The sequence below is a fragment of the Vombatus ursinus genome, unplaced genomic scaffold (genome assembly GCF_900497805.2).
Source record: "Vombatus ursinus unplaced genomic scaffold, bare-nosed wombat genome assembly UNPS02008996.1, whole genome shotgun sequence".
Lineage (NCBI taxonomy): Eukaryota > Metazoa > Chordata > Mammalia > Diprotodontia > Vombatidae > Vombatus > Vombatus ursinus.
In genome coordinates this window covers 11671974-11686487 of record NW_020948774.1, presented here as the reverse complement: position 1 = coordinate 11686487, position 14514 = coordinate 11671974, and the positions used below count along the sequence as shown (strand labels likewise).

The 14514-nt window shown below is 39.2% G+C and overlaps 1 protein-coding gene across 2 annotated transcripts in view; it reads right to left on the bottom strand.

Annotated features, from left to right (window-relative positions):
- Positions 1-6735: 6735 nt before the first annotated feature.
- The window catches only part of MAP2K4 (mitogen-activated protein kinase kinase 4), a 272193-nt gene continuing 264414 nt past the window's right edge, over positions 6736-14514 (bottom strand). Inside the window, exon 12 of one of the 2 annotated variants that reach the window (XM_027850071.1) lies at positions 6736-6915. In XM_027850071.1, coding sequence (XP_027705872.1) covers positions 6825-6915 — 91 coding nt within the window. In that variant the 3' untranslated portion in view covers positions 6736-6824. The remainder of the gene's footprint in view (positions 6916-14514) is intronic. The other variant, XM_027850074.1, reaches the window with a different exon arrangement.

Sequence of the window (14514 nt, the reverse complement as noted above, 5' to 3'; positions counted from 1 at the left end):
TATTTTTAAAATTTTGAGTTACAAAATCTCTCCCTTCCTCCCTTCTTCCCCCCACTCCCTGCCATTGAGAAGGCAAGCAGTTCAATTTAGGTTATATATATGTATAGTTATACAAAACATTTCAATAATTAGTCACATTGTGAGAGAAAACATAGACAAAAAAAATCTCCAGAAAAATAAAGTTAAAAAAAGTATGCTTCAATCTCTATTCAGACACCATCAACTTTTTCTCTGGAGATGAATAGCATTTTTCATCATAAGTCTTTCAGAGTTGTCTTGGATCATTGCATTGCTGAGAACAGCTAAACCATTCACAGCTGATCATCCTACAATATTGCTGTTACTTTGTACACAGTACATTTCACTTTGCATCAGCTCATGTAAGTCTTTCCAGCTTTTCTGTGAACATCCTGCTTATCATTTCTTATAGTACAATAGTACTCTATCATAATCACATACCACAGCCTGTTCAACCATTCCCCAATTGATAGGCATCCCCTCAATTTCTAATTCTTTGCCCCCAGAAAAGAGCTGCTATAAATATTTTTGTACATATAGGTCTTTTTCCTTTTTTTTTTTTATCTCTTTTGGGATACATGGTTTTATAGCACTTTGGGCATAGTTCCAAATTGCTCTCTAGAATGGTTGAATCGGTTCACAACTCCATCAACTATGCATTAATGTCTCATTTTTCCCATATCCCCTCCAACATTTGTCATTTACGTTATCTGTCCTATTAGCCAATCTAATAGGTATGAGGTGGTACCTCAGAATTCTTTTAATTTGCATTTCTCTAATCAATAGTGAGTTAGAATATTTTTTCATATGGCTATAGATAGCTTTGATTACTTCATCTGAAAACTGACTATATCTTTTGATCATTTATTAATTGGGAAATGGTTCTTATTTTTATAAATTTGCCTCAGTTCTATATATTTTGGAGAAATAAAGCCTTCATGAAAGAAACCTTCAAAACTTCAAAATTTTTTTCACAATCAATATTGCTAACTGTATTTCCCTCCATCCTATTCCACCCACCCCAGTTTATTATATTCTCTCTTTCCTTTCGCCTTGTCCCTCCTCAAAAGTATTTTGCTTCTGACTACCATATGCCCTCCCTTCTATCACACATTCCCCCTTCTCTTATCCCCTTCCCCTCCTACTTTCCTCTCTAGGGTAAGTTAGATTGCTATACTCAACTAAGTGTGTATGTTATTCCTTCTTTGAGCCAATTCTGATATAGTAAGGTTCACTTACTCCCCCTCCCTTCCCCCTTTCCCCCTCCACTGTAAAAGCTATTTCTTGCCTCTTTTATGTGACATAATTTACCCCATTCTACCTCTCCATTTCTCCTTTCTCCTCTTTCTTCTTGATTTCTCTCTCACCCCTTAATTTTATTTTTTAGATAGCATCCCTTCCTTCATATTCAACTCACACCTGTGCCCTCTCTATATATGTATTCCTTCTAACTACCCTAATAATTAGAAAGGTCTCATGAGATACAAATATCATCTTCCCATGTAGGAATGTAAACAGTTTAAGTCCCTTATTAAGTTCCTTATCCTTTCCCTTTTCTGTTAACTTTTTTATGCTTCTCTTGAGTCTTCTGTTAGAATGTCAAATTTTCTATTCAGTTCTTGTCTTTTCTTCAAGAATGCTTGAAAATCTGCTGTCTCATGGAATGTCCATTTTTTGGCCTGAAGGATTATACTCAGTTTTGCTGGGTAGGTGATTCTTGGTTTTAATCCTAGCTCCTTTGCCCTCTGGAATATCATATTCCAAGCCCTCTGATCCTTTAATGTAGAAGTTACTAAATCTTGTGTTATCCTGACTGTGGCTCCACAATACTTGAATTGTCTTTTTCTGGCTGCTTGCCATATTTTCTCCTTGACTTGGGAACTCTGGAATTTGGCTATAATATTTGTGGCAGTTTTCATTTGGGGATCTCTTTCAGGAGGTGATTGGTGGATTCTTTCCATTTCCATTTTATCCTGTAATTCTAGAATATCAGTGCAATTTTGCCCTATAATTTCTTGAAAGATGATGTTGAAGCTCTTTTTTTTAATCATGGCTTCCAGGTAGTCCAATAATTTTTAAATGATCTCTCCTGGATCTATTTTTCAGGTCAGTTGTTTTTCCAATGAGATATTTCACATTACCTTCTATTTTTTCATTCTTTTCATTTTGTTTTATTGTTTCTTGAATTCTTATAAAGTAATTAGCTTCCATTTGTTCCATTCTATTTTTTAAGGAATTATTTTCTTCAGTGAGCTTTTGGACCTCCTTTTCCATTTGACCAATTCTGTTTTTTAAAGCATTCTTCTCTTCATTGGCTTTTTGGACCTCTTTTACCATTTGGCTTAGTCTGTTTTTTAAGGTGTTATTTTCTTCAGTAGTTTTTTGTGTCTTCTTTACCAGACTGTTGACTCGTTTTTCATGATTTTCTTGTATCACTCTCATTTCTCTTCCGAGTTTTTCCTCTATTTCTCTTATTTGCTTTTCAAAATCCTTTTTGAGCTCTTGCATGGGCTGAGACTGATTCATATTTTTCTTGGAGGCTTTGGATGTAGGAGCTTTGGCTTCGTTGTCTTCTTCTGAGTGTGTGTTTTGATCTTCCTTGTCACCACAGTAACTTTCTATAGCCAGAGGTTTTTTCTTGTTGTTTGCTTATTTTCCAGTCTAGTACTTGACTTTCAACTCTGTTAAAGTAGGGTTCTGCTTCCAGGGTGGACGGCACACTGTCCCAAGCTTCAGGGGTTTGGTGCAGCTGTTTTCCAAGATACTTCTTGGGATCTGTAAGTTTTCAGTTCTTCCAAGATGGTATGATCTAAGGAGAAGTATTTACCACTCCCCTGGCCTATGTTCTTGTCTGAGAATGACCACAAGCACTTTTTTCTGTCCTAGAAATGAGAAGGGTCCCCCTCCACTCTGACTTCAAGCTCTTCTATGCTAGTACTTCTCACCCTGAGACTGCCACTTAGGACTGCAACCTGGATTCAAGTATGGGCAAAGCAACCCAGTCCTTCCTCAGAGATAGCAAAAAGAACCCTGTAATCTCCTTCTGATTAGTTGTTCAACTCCTTTTCCATCTGTGGGCTGAGAGTTCCAGAAGCAGCTGCTGCTGCTGCTGATTCAATCACTCCTAAGGCCTGCTCCTAGTTTGCTGTGACCAGGGCTGTGCTTGTGCAGCCTGCACTCCACTCTCACCCAGGTGGGACAGACTCTTTCTGACGACCTTCTAAGTTGTCTCTGGTCTCTGTGGCCTGAGAGATCTGGAAACCACTGCTGCCAGTGATTCAGTCGCCTCTAGGGCTTGCTGAAGTCTGGTCTGTGCTGGTACAGCCTGCACTGGACTGTGCTCCTCTCTCACCCTGGTGCAACTGGCTTTTCCTGTTGACCGTCCAAGTTGTCATGGGCTGGGAATTTGTTTACTCTATTTTTTTTGTGGGTTCTGCTCTAGAATTTGTTTAGGGTCATTTTTTAAAGGTATTCGGAAGGGTTTGGGGGAGAATTGAGGTGAATCCCTGCCTTTACTCTGTTCTTTTGGCTCTATCTCCTCCCATGGGACTTTCTATGAGGAAATATCCTCTAACAATGCAGATCAGTAATTGTTCTCCAACTTTTAGTGTTAAAGAGTTTCCTGCAGCACTATGAGGTTAAATAACTTGACCAAGGTCACACAGTTGGTAAAAGGCAGAACAGGGATTTTAATGAGATCAACTTATTCAAAAGCCAGTGCTTTTTTTCCTACAAGAATGTGTCTCACCTTTTTGGTTTCTATGGGGATTCTCTAAATCTGAAGAGAAGATTCACAGAAAGAGCGCGGTAGAACTAATTCTGATAGTATTTTATTTGTTGACATGCTACACAGGCCAGATCAGTCCCCAGCTGCTCAAACATCCCTAGTAGCACTCATTGCTTATACCCCTGTTTCCAATCTTTTGACACTCAACATGACCACCTTGGGAGTCCATTCAGGAGTCTTAATCTGAAAGAAGAGATAGGAAGAGAGAGGAGAAAAGAGAAATCACAAAGCACAAAACTCATTTCTATCCTGTTGAGGGGTTCCCCTCCTCATTCTAATCCCAGAATGATGAGGATAATTCCTTTTCTGTGCCAAAGTATCAGAATTTGCTCTGTCCTATTTCTGTGAATTATATCATTAAGCCCAGAGAATCTCCACAGAAATATGAGAGGAGACAGATTCTCCAATACTACAAAGATAAAACAAAGCTTTACAAAGCACTTCTATCACAACTATACTATAATGAAAATAATCATTAATCTATAGTGGGAAGGGATCTTAGAGGCCATCTAGTCCATCCTCCTCCCTTTACAGATGAAAAAACCAAGGCCTAGGGAGGTTCAGTAACTTTTCCAAGATTACATAAGGAGTAAGTGGCAGAGGATGGATTTGAACTCAAGTCCTCTGTGGTAATGCTCTTTCAACTGTGTTTGTTGAGTAAACAAATGGATAATAATATTTTAAATTAATGGCATCAAACTCAAATAGAAATATGTCCCAGTGGCCTGCCTAGTGACTTAGAAAACCAGAAATTAACATTATCTATGTTATATAATATTTTTACTTATTTTTCTTAAACATTTCCCAATTACATTTTCATTTGTTTCCCAGGCACTCCTTGCTCAGGAGTTTTGCTGATGGCTAGTTTGACACCTCTGTTTTAAGTTACTTCAGAGTAATTGTTTTCTAATAATGAAAAAGGATACATTAAGAAGTCTCTGAGAAAAACCTGCTCTGTAATTTCACTAAATCATGGGAATTGAATGGAAGAGCAAAAGAAAAAAAAAGGAACAAAATTAAAGGACAAAAGAGAAAACAGAATGTTAATTGTTCAGGTTAGAAAAAGTCTAAAGGAATACACATAAAGAACTTGATATTGAAATACATTAAAGTCAAAAAGAAGATTGACAAGTATGGAAAAAAGTAGGAGGAGGGCAAAAGAGAGGGTAAGACTGAGGAAGCAAAAGAAACTTCACCTGTGGGGGCTAATTATAGAAGGAGATCAACTGGAGAAAAATAAATGTTACAATCCAGTAATTTGAGTATGGGTCAGGATAAGAAAAGAAAAGCAGAGGAGTAGCATCAGACCACTCCAATTACAGATTATTATTGATAATATAGTAGGATACAATGGAGGAGAAAACATCTAACAATTATAAATGTGAATGTGTTTGGGAATAAATTCAATCATAAAATAGAAGAGGGAGGTAGAATCAATAATAAAGTAGAATCCAACAATATAAGAAGCAGATTTGAAACATGAAGATTCATGAAGAATTAAAATCAGTGATTGGTATATAATCTATTGTGCCTCTGATGAATTTTTTTTAAAGCAGGGGTGTAGATCATGCTCCAAGAGATGACACTAGTAAAAAGTGGTCTGACTAAAAGAGATAAATAGGGAAACCACATTGTCCTTAAAATCAGAATAGACAAAGAAACAATATCAATACTAAAATATTTGCACAAAATGACATAGCATTTGAATATTTAATGGAAAAACTAATTAAGCCCCACACAAATGGGGCTCACATTTTGGCTGTGGGTCTCCCTGACCACAACCATACAGGTGTGGGCTGATCAAATCATGAAATGTGAACAGGAAGTTGGGACCGTGGTGGTTTGGGCAAATGATGCTATCAGTGAAAATTGATACCCTAGGAATTGAGGGAGAAGTTATAGAATCTACCTCAGACCTTCTAGGTGGGCAGAAAGGGATGACAACATCCTAGGGAACCTTTGGGTGAGGCTCCTAAAGTAGATAAGAAAGTTATTGACAGTCAGCCCACAGGGATGCATGTAAACCTGTATAAGAAAATTAAGGACCAGGGCACATTCAACCTCTCTCAAAACTGAGGTATCCTACAAGATGCCTGTCTCTAAAGGTAGGCAGACCAAGGGTGAGTGGTATTGTGATATCAACCTTACCAATGCTTTTTCTCTATTCCTGTGGATTAAACTAGTCAGGAATGGTTAGGTTTCACCAGGGAAGGAATCCATTATGCCTTAAACATCTTTCTCCAGGGCTAACAACTCTTATTCCTACAGCCAGAGTATGGGCAGAGACCTAAAGGAGACTTTCCTTCCTGGGGATATTAGTGTACACTACTGCATTGATGACATAGTATTTACCAGGCAAGATGAGGCAGTGGTAGAAGAGGCCCATGGTGGCCTATATGAGGGATAAGGAGTGGGAAATCTAATCTAAGAAAATTCAGGATCCAGTTCACAGAGTCAAGTTTTGGGGGAATACAGTGGGTATGAAAAGACCAGAGGATACCAGGAACAATTCAAAAGAAGCCACTAATACCTGCATCACCACTCTCTAAGAAAGAATACCAGACACTTATTGGACTCTAGATTTTAGGAAGTCCACATTCCCCATCTGAATGCCCTTGTGGCCCCCACTTACTAAGTCACCTACAAGTCTATGTCTTTCAAGTGGGGACCAGAATAGGCTGCAGCCCTGAAAGAGGTAAAGTAGGCTAATAATATCTCTCCTTGGAGGTCTTTGTCCATAAAGACAGAACTGAGTGGAGCCTTTGGCAGACACTGAAGGGTTGCCAAAATAAGCCACCATTAGGCATCTGGGAGTCCAAGCTTCCCAGAGTAGCCACTCACTATACTGATTTTGAAAAGCAGTTGCTTGCCCCTTATAAAGCCCTAGTTCCAAAGTTGAACAGATGACACAGGGTAATACAATCATCCTTTGTCTAGAGTTGCCTATTTATGAGTTGGGTGATGTAAAATGGCCCCTATGGCAAGATAGGTAGAGCACCAGGGGTTCTATTGCTAAATGTTAAACTAACACCAGCATCATTGTGCATCTAACCACCCATGTCAGATGTCCAGCCTCCCAGAATCCATGTCTGTAATAAATCAATGCCATCCTAGAAAGAGAGAGAGAAGAGAATAAGAATTATATATTGTCTACTACGTGTCAGGCACTATGCTAAGCATTTTTGTTTTTCTTTTTTTTGATGAGGCAATTGGAGGTTAAGTTACTTGCCCAGAGTCACACAGCTAGTAAGTGTTATGTGTCTGAGGCTGGATTTGAACTCAAGTCCTCCTGACTCCAGGGTCAGCACTCTATCCACTGCGCCTCCTAGCTGCCCTTATGCTAAGCATTTTAATCTTTATTTATTTCTTTCCAGATTTTATTAATTTATTTATTTTTAGTTTTCAACATTGACTTCCACATGATTTTGAGTTCCAAATTCTCTCCCCATCTCATCTCTCCCCCCACCCCAAGATGGTGTGCATTCTGAAAACCCTTTCCCCTAATCTACCCTCCCTTCTATCTCCCCACCCTTCTCTTATCCCCTTCCCCTTCAATTTTCCTGTAGGGCAGGATAGATTTCTATACCCCATCGCCTGTATGTCTTATTTCCCAGTTGCACATGAAAACAATTTTTTAACATTTGTTTTTAAAACTTTGGGTTACAAATTTTCTCCCTTCCTCCCTCCCCACCCACCCTCATTGAGAAGGCAAGCAACTCGATACAGGTTATCCATGTGTAGTCATGCAAAACATTTCCACAGTAGTCATGTTGTGAAAAACTAAGTATATTTCCCTTAATCCTATCCCACCCCCCATTTATTCTATTCTCTTTTGACCCTGTCCCTCCTTAGAAGTGTTTGCTTCTGATTACCCCCTCCCCCAATCTGCCCTCTCCTCTATCATCCCACTACTCTCTTGTCCCCTTCCTCACTATTTTCCTGTAGGGTAAGATAGATTTCCATACCCAATTGAGAGTGCATGTTATTCCCTTTCCACCACCACTCCAAAATCCACCACGCCAGCCCTCCTCCTCACCCTAGGACCACCACTCAGAACTGTAACCCAGATCTAAGCACAGGCAAAGAAAGAGAATCCTGTCTCAGTGCCAGCAAAGAGATCTTGGCAATCCCCCTCAGATCAGCCACTCAATTCCCCCTCTGTCTGTGGGCCCAGAGCTCTGGAAGTAGCTGCCACCCCAGGGCTGTGCCAGGACTGGGGCTGAGACTGAGCTTCTCTCTCACCCTGGTCACAGACTTTTCCTGCTGACCTTCTAAGTTGTCTTTGTGGGTTGATAAGTCTGGAAACCACCACAGCTACCCATGATTCAGTCCTCTGAGTCCTGCTCCAGCTTCACTAAGGCCTGTTTTGTCTACGCACCCACAATGAACTGCATTCCTCTCCCAGCTGGCATGATAGACCTTTCCAATCAACCATCCAGGTTGTCTTGAGCTGGAAATGTGTTTCATTCTGTCTTTTTATGGGTTCTGCTGCTTTAGAATTTGTTTAGAGACATTTTTTTACAGGCATTTGGAGGGGTTTGGGGGAGAGCTCAAGCAAGTCACTGTTTTTACTCTGCCATCTTGACTCTGCCGTCCCATGCTAAGCATTTTTTAAAAATATTATATCATTTGATCCTCACAACAGTTCTAGCAGGTAGGTATTGTTATTATCCCCATTTTATAGTTGACAAACAAAAGATTAACAGAGGCAAACAAAGTTTAAGTGACTTGCTAAGGGTCACACAGCTAGTAAGTTTTTGAAGCTAGATTTACAGTTGTCTTCCTGATTCCAAGTCCGTTGCTCTATCCACTGCATCATAGGCTGTCTCTGGAAAGGGAAAGGGATATTTTGTCTAGTGGTTTCTTGTCCAGGAAGATTTATCTGATAAGAATGGACTGTTTTTTGAACAGTTCTGCCTGACTCTTTCCAGTCATTCCTTATTCCTTCTCCAGCACAATTGCCTTGGCCTCAAGGTCCTTGCCCCCTCAAAGGATTCCATATCTTCTAGAGAAGCAGCTCAGAACCCCTTCATTTGGCTTCCTTTGCTCTGGGATGGTTCAGGGAACTTCTTCCCAGAAAAGGCTTGGGAGACACCAAGGAATAGTATTATTGAGAGGTGCCTTGCTTTCTAATAACACGGGGGGAAATGAAACTGTTGCTTTATAACTATGATGGGTATGTAATTACTAGAAAGAAAGGCTTGGTGGTAATTCTGAGTCACTGGAGGAGGGTGAGGGAAAGTCCTTTTTCAGCCACTACAGAATAAAGCAGCATCCCTTCCATAGAGGCCTCAGCTCCTGCTCATCATCACCACCTCATGTCAGGAAAAGAAACCCATGCTATACTGGAGGTGTCATTATCTGTGCTGTGGTTCTAATGTTCTTAGTGCTGCCCTCATTCATTATCACCACTTTGCCTTAGGAGAACCACAGTGAATTTCAAAGATGTGGTGTCACCCAAAACATGAATTGTACAATAAGATTTTGTCTTTCTGGACAGGACAAGAAAGGTTTCAAATTTTTGTCTTTTGTATTCCTCCACATTTTTGTTTTTACTTTTGTTTGGTTTGATTCTCCCCCTATAATATAGCCCAGGATGTTTAGTCATAAAAGAGAAGAGAGATATGGAATAATAGCTAATGGAGATACAGGAGAACTGTCCAGTAAATGCCCTATAAGCATGGTATGGTAGAATGATAGAAGATCTCTAGGTCCTTGCCACCAAGGAGTGGTATGTGATAGGACCAGAATTTCCTGCTCACTGATAGACCCTTCCCTAATGCAGCTTCCTGGTTGAGAGGCACACACACACACACACACACACACACACACACACACACACACACACACACACAAATCCTATCTGTGAGTAGTCTGGACCTCTCAAACTTAGTGGGTACCTGAGACAAGGGGAGTCATATTACCCTGATGACTTACTGACCAGATGCATTTCAAGATGAAGAGCAGGAGAGCTCTTGAAATAATGGAGAGTAAGAGTGCTGTATGTTTGTTGCATATTCTTACTATGTTAGGGCAAGGTAAACCTCCTTTGTGAAATGTTCAATAACACACAAGCACTTCATTTAATCCTGACATCAAATCTGAATTAAAAAGGGTGCTAGCTTTTGAGCTGCACCTCCAATCCTGACCTTTGGTCAGACTGCAATGACTGTGACAGCACAAGACAATTTCTTTTGCATTTTCTTCTATAATTGTGTCATGTACTTATTCAGGAACAAGGTGGTCTCGCCTCATTAGCTATCCATTCAAAATTACATTTAGGTAAGCTTTAAACAGTGGTAATTTATGAGTCATGACCACAGAAAACCATCACCAAAAATAATACATCCCTACTGATGCCTGAATTTTTACCAGTAGCAATTAATTCCAATAAGGATGATGATAGCACACAATTATATAGTTCTTCAAGGTTTTCAAAAGACTTTACATCCATCATCTCAAAAAGAACTAGCTTTAGCTTCAGAGAACCTAGATCCAAATTCCGTCTCTCACACTACCTGTGAGACGTTAGATAAGTCATGGTTCCTCAACTTATTTATTTCATATGACCCACTCCTCCAACTCTCCTCAGCTACACACAAAAATTATCATATTCTTAACATTGCCATTACCCACAAATGCACCACTTTCATGTTCATTGACTTTGAAATTTTCTTATCTGATTACATTATATTATTCTGCTTTGCCCTTTGTCTTGCAACTCAAAACCCTGTTCTGTGTCTTCATGTCCTCCAAACCCTGGAGTCTTCCCAGGCCATCACCACTGAAATATCCTTACCCTATCCCCTTCTCCTAAGTCTCTTGCCCTACCAAGTCTCAGCCTTGGATTTCTCCAACCATCTTTATAATAAATAATTACCTTTATTCCTGCTCATATGTTGCTGAATAAAACTAGAAAAAGTCATGAAACTATGCTGACTGAGTACACTACAAACTTGTTTCATAAGCTTGACTGGACCCTCACTGGAGCAAGGCAATTCTCCCTAATTAACCACTCTAATTAGCTAACTATCCTACTCACCACAACAGCTTTTACAAATCTTTCATTCTTTCTCAAGATTCCCATAGGTCTCCTTCCCTTCACCCTCTCATTTGAGAACCTTGCTTTATATTTCACTGAAAAATTGAAGCCGCTTGCCCAGAAGTTCTCCCTTCCTCCTCGTCTCACAATACCCAGATACCTGTCACTCCTGACAGAGAAAGAGGTGGCCCTTCTCCTTAATAGGACAAACCTCTACAAATGCAAAAATTATCCCATTCCAGCTTATCTTCTCCAGTGGATTGTCCCTTTCCATCATCCACACACTCTCACTTATCTTCAACCTCTTCTACTGTCTGCTTCTATCTGCCTATAAACATGCCCATGTCACTCTCATCCTCAATAAACCCTTACTTGACCCATCTATCTCCTCTAACTATTGTCCCATATCTCTCTTTTATAACTAACCACCTTGAAAAGGCCATCTACAACTGATATTTCCACTTCTTTTCCTCTTGTTCTCTTCTTAACTCTTTAAAGTCTGACTTCTGATCTTAACATTCAATTGAAACTGCTCTCTGCAAAGTCACTAATAATGTCTTAATCGCCAAATCTAATTAGCTCCCTGCATACTTTAAAATACTATTGATCACCTTCTTCTCCTTGATACTCTAATCTAGGTTTCCAGTAAACTCTTGCATTCTGGTTCTCCTCTTTCCTGTCTGACTACTCTCTCCTTTGTTCAGGTCACACTTTTCCTCTATCCCCAAGTTTCCAACCTTATTATACCTTACTCCACTGCGTTCACAGGGCAATTAAGTGACACTGACCTTGTCCCTTACACAATACACTCCATCTCCTGATAGCACATTTTTACCAGATATCCCCTATAGCTTGAATTCTCTTCCACTTCATCCAGCTTTCCTGGTTTCCTTTGGTTCCTGGCAAAAATCCCATGTTCTATAAGAAGCTGATCTCCCTTAATGCTAGTCCATTCCATCTGTTGATTATTTCCAATTTGTCTTGATTGTACATAGTTGTTAGCATGTTGTCTCCCTTATTAGACTATGACCTCTTTGAGAGCAGATCTGTCGCCTCTCATTTTATCCCCAGCACTTAGTATAGTGTCTGGCATATAGTAGACACTTAATAAATGTTAATGACTGAATGACTTAATCTTTCCACATCTTAACTTCCTCATATATAAAATGAAAGAATTGGATTATGTTGTGTGGGGGAAAAAAACATTTATTATATAAACATTCTATTTAAATCCAACCATATGTGATTAAAGTTTGTCCACAACCAGAATGGCATTTGATCTCAGTAACATATATCAGATCAGTAACATCTGTCTATCTATTTGATCAGTAACATCTCTCTACTAACATCTCAGAGATGGCCTTAAGGTGTTTCTAATTCCCCCAGACCCCGGATCTACCCAAAGCATTCTTATTTTGGGTTACCACACCCAGGAACTCCCGAGTAACTTCTATGTTGGGTTATAGTTACTCATATCTATCTCACTCTACCTTACTTTCAGGCTGCCCTCTTGGCAAAATTGCTTAAATGCAATTAATATGTGTGGGGTTCCAGTATGGAAAACCTTTGTCAAAATCCTATATAATATAAATCTTCCAGAATCTGCAGAAAGGAAGCCATACCTCTTTCTGGCTCACTATCCTCTACCAAATGACCTAATAAATGTCTTTCTAAAACTATTTCAGATTTTGGGGTCTATTCTCATCGACAACAGTAGCTTCTGAACATCCTTCCAGTTCTACATCTATGATCCTACTATCTTTAAATATCCCCTAAAAGAGGCTATCAGAAGTGGGTTTAGAGGGGAATATGAAAACGAGATTCAAAATAAACTTCATCTATTTCACAGTTGTTCTTGGGGTTAGGGTTCATTCATATTTATCGAATATTGAACTTAGATGTATCTTGTTTAAAAAAATATTTAGTACCAGTCAAATGACTTGTCCATTGTCTAAAATATAACTTACTTTGATAATCCCTACTACAGAAATAAAATCATTCAGAGACTGAAAGAAGTTCTGTGATGGAAGAGATACCTGTTTTGGAACCCAGTTGCCTCATCTACTGCAATTGTACTGTTTCCTCAGTAATCTCCAACAAGGGCTCATGACCCAGGAGATTCTGAAAAACTTTAGAAACCTAGAATATTCCAAAAGACTTTAGAAACCTAGAATATTCCAAAGACAGCCAGTACTAAAAGAAACAAACAAAAAAAAAAAACAACCCACCACCAAAAACCACTTTCAAATGACTGCTAGTGCACACCACTTCAGAAGAAAATTATGAGCATGAAATTAAATTGTATAGGCACCCACTTAGCTTTCCACACAAGAATTGTCTTCCTTAATCTTTTATTTTGAGGATGAAGTGAAAATCTAAAGCCACCCTCTTTACGATGGTCTTTCATTCCCTTTGTAAGCCAGCCAAGAGAATTCCCTGAAAACCAAGACTCTAAACTTCAAAGCTCATTCTGTTCTGAGCTCCCTTCCTTGTTTTGAACCTAATTTATATCATCTGTTTACCAAAAGAAATGAAAAGTAAAGCAAACTTTCTTTACCAATAGGACCCTAGGAGTTGCATAAAGGCTGAAGGAGATTGTAAAGAATTTCCCAAAGAGGTTGTGGTCGTTGACTCCTAGCTGCCACAGACAGTTAAAGTAGCAAGGACAAATGGAGTGCTATTCTCTCTGTCCAATATGAACAGCCAATACCTTACCTGGGTCTATGAAAACAAAGGGGTACATGAAAAGAATTTTTAGGTTTTAAAGTAAAATATATATGTGTGCATGTATACATATTTATACATATATACACATATACAATCAAATACCAATACAAATTGGCATTTTTTTCAGTACAGCTTATTTTGGAGATTTGCCTAGAATACTTAGAAGTGACTTGTGTTGGTCACAAAACAAATATACATCAGAGGCATGCCTGGATTTGAGGCCTTCCCAACTCTAATGCAAGCTCTCCATTAAACCATAATACCTCTCTTTTTAATATATGTGCACAAAAGCCAAGAACAGGTGGAATGTACATACATTTTCACTTATAAAAAGGCATGTATCAAAAAGAATGTTAAGACAAGAGCCTAAAAGGACCTTAGTCTGTCCCTATCTGGAGACAAAGATAATGTATAGCATGGTAGAATGGAAAGAAGACTGGCCTGGATCTGAAGAGACCAAGGTTCGAAACCCAGATCGATACAGTGTTACTATCATATGGGGTAAGTGATCTAAGGTATGCCACAACTTTTTAGTGTCACATCTTTCTCATCTATAATATGATGAAGTTGAATTGGATGACACCCTTTCCTCCCCGACACCCCCCCCAAGTCCCTAGCTGGATTTTAAGATTATTTAATCCAACTACATTATTTTACATGTGATGAAATTGCCTCCAGGCTAAATATCACCCCACTCATCCTTATCTAGGATAGAGTGCTGGTCCTAGAATCTGGAAGACCTGAGTTCAAATCTACCCTCAGATACTTGCTAGCCATGTGACCCTGGGAAAGTAACTTAATCTCTGTTTGTTTCAGTTTCCTTATCTGTAAAATGTGGGTCATAGTAGTCTCTACCTCCCAGAATTATTGTGAGGTTCAAATGAGAAATAATGTGCCAGCACCTGGCACATAGCAAGCACTATATAAATGTTTGCTGTTA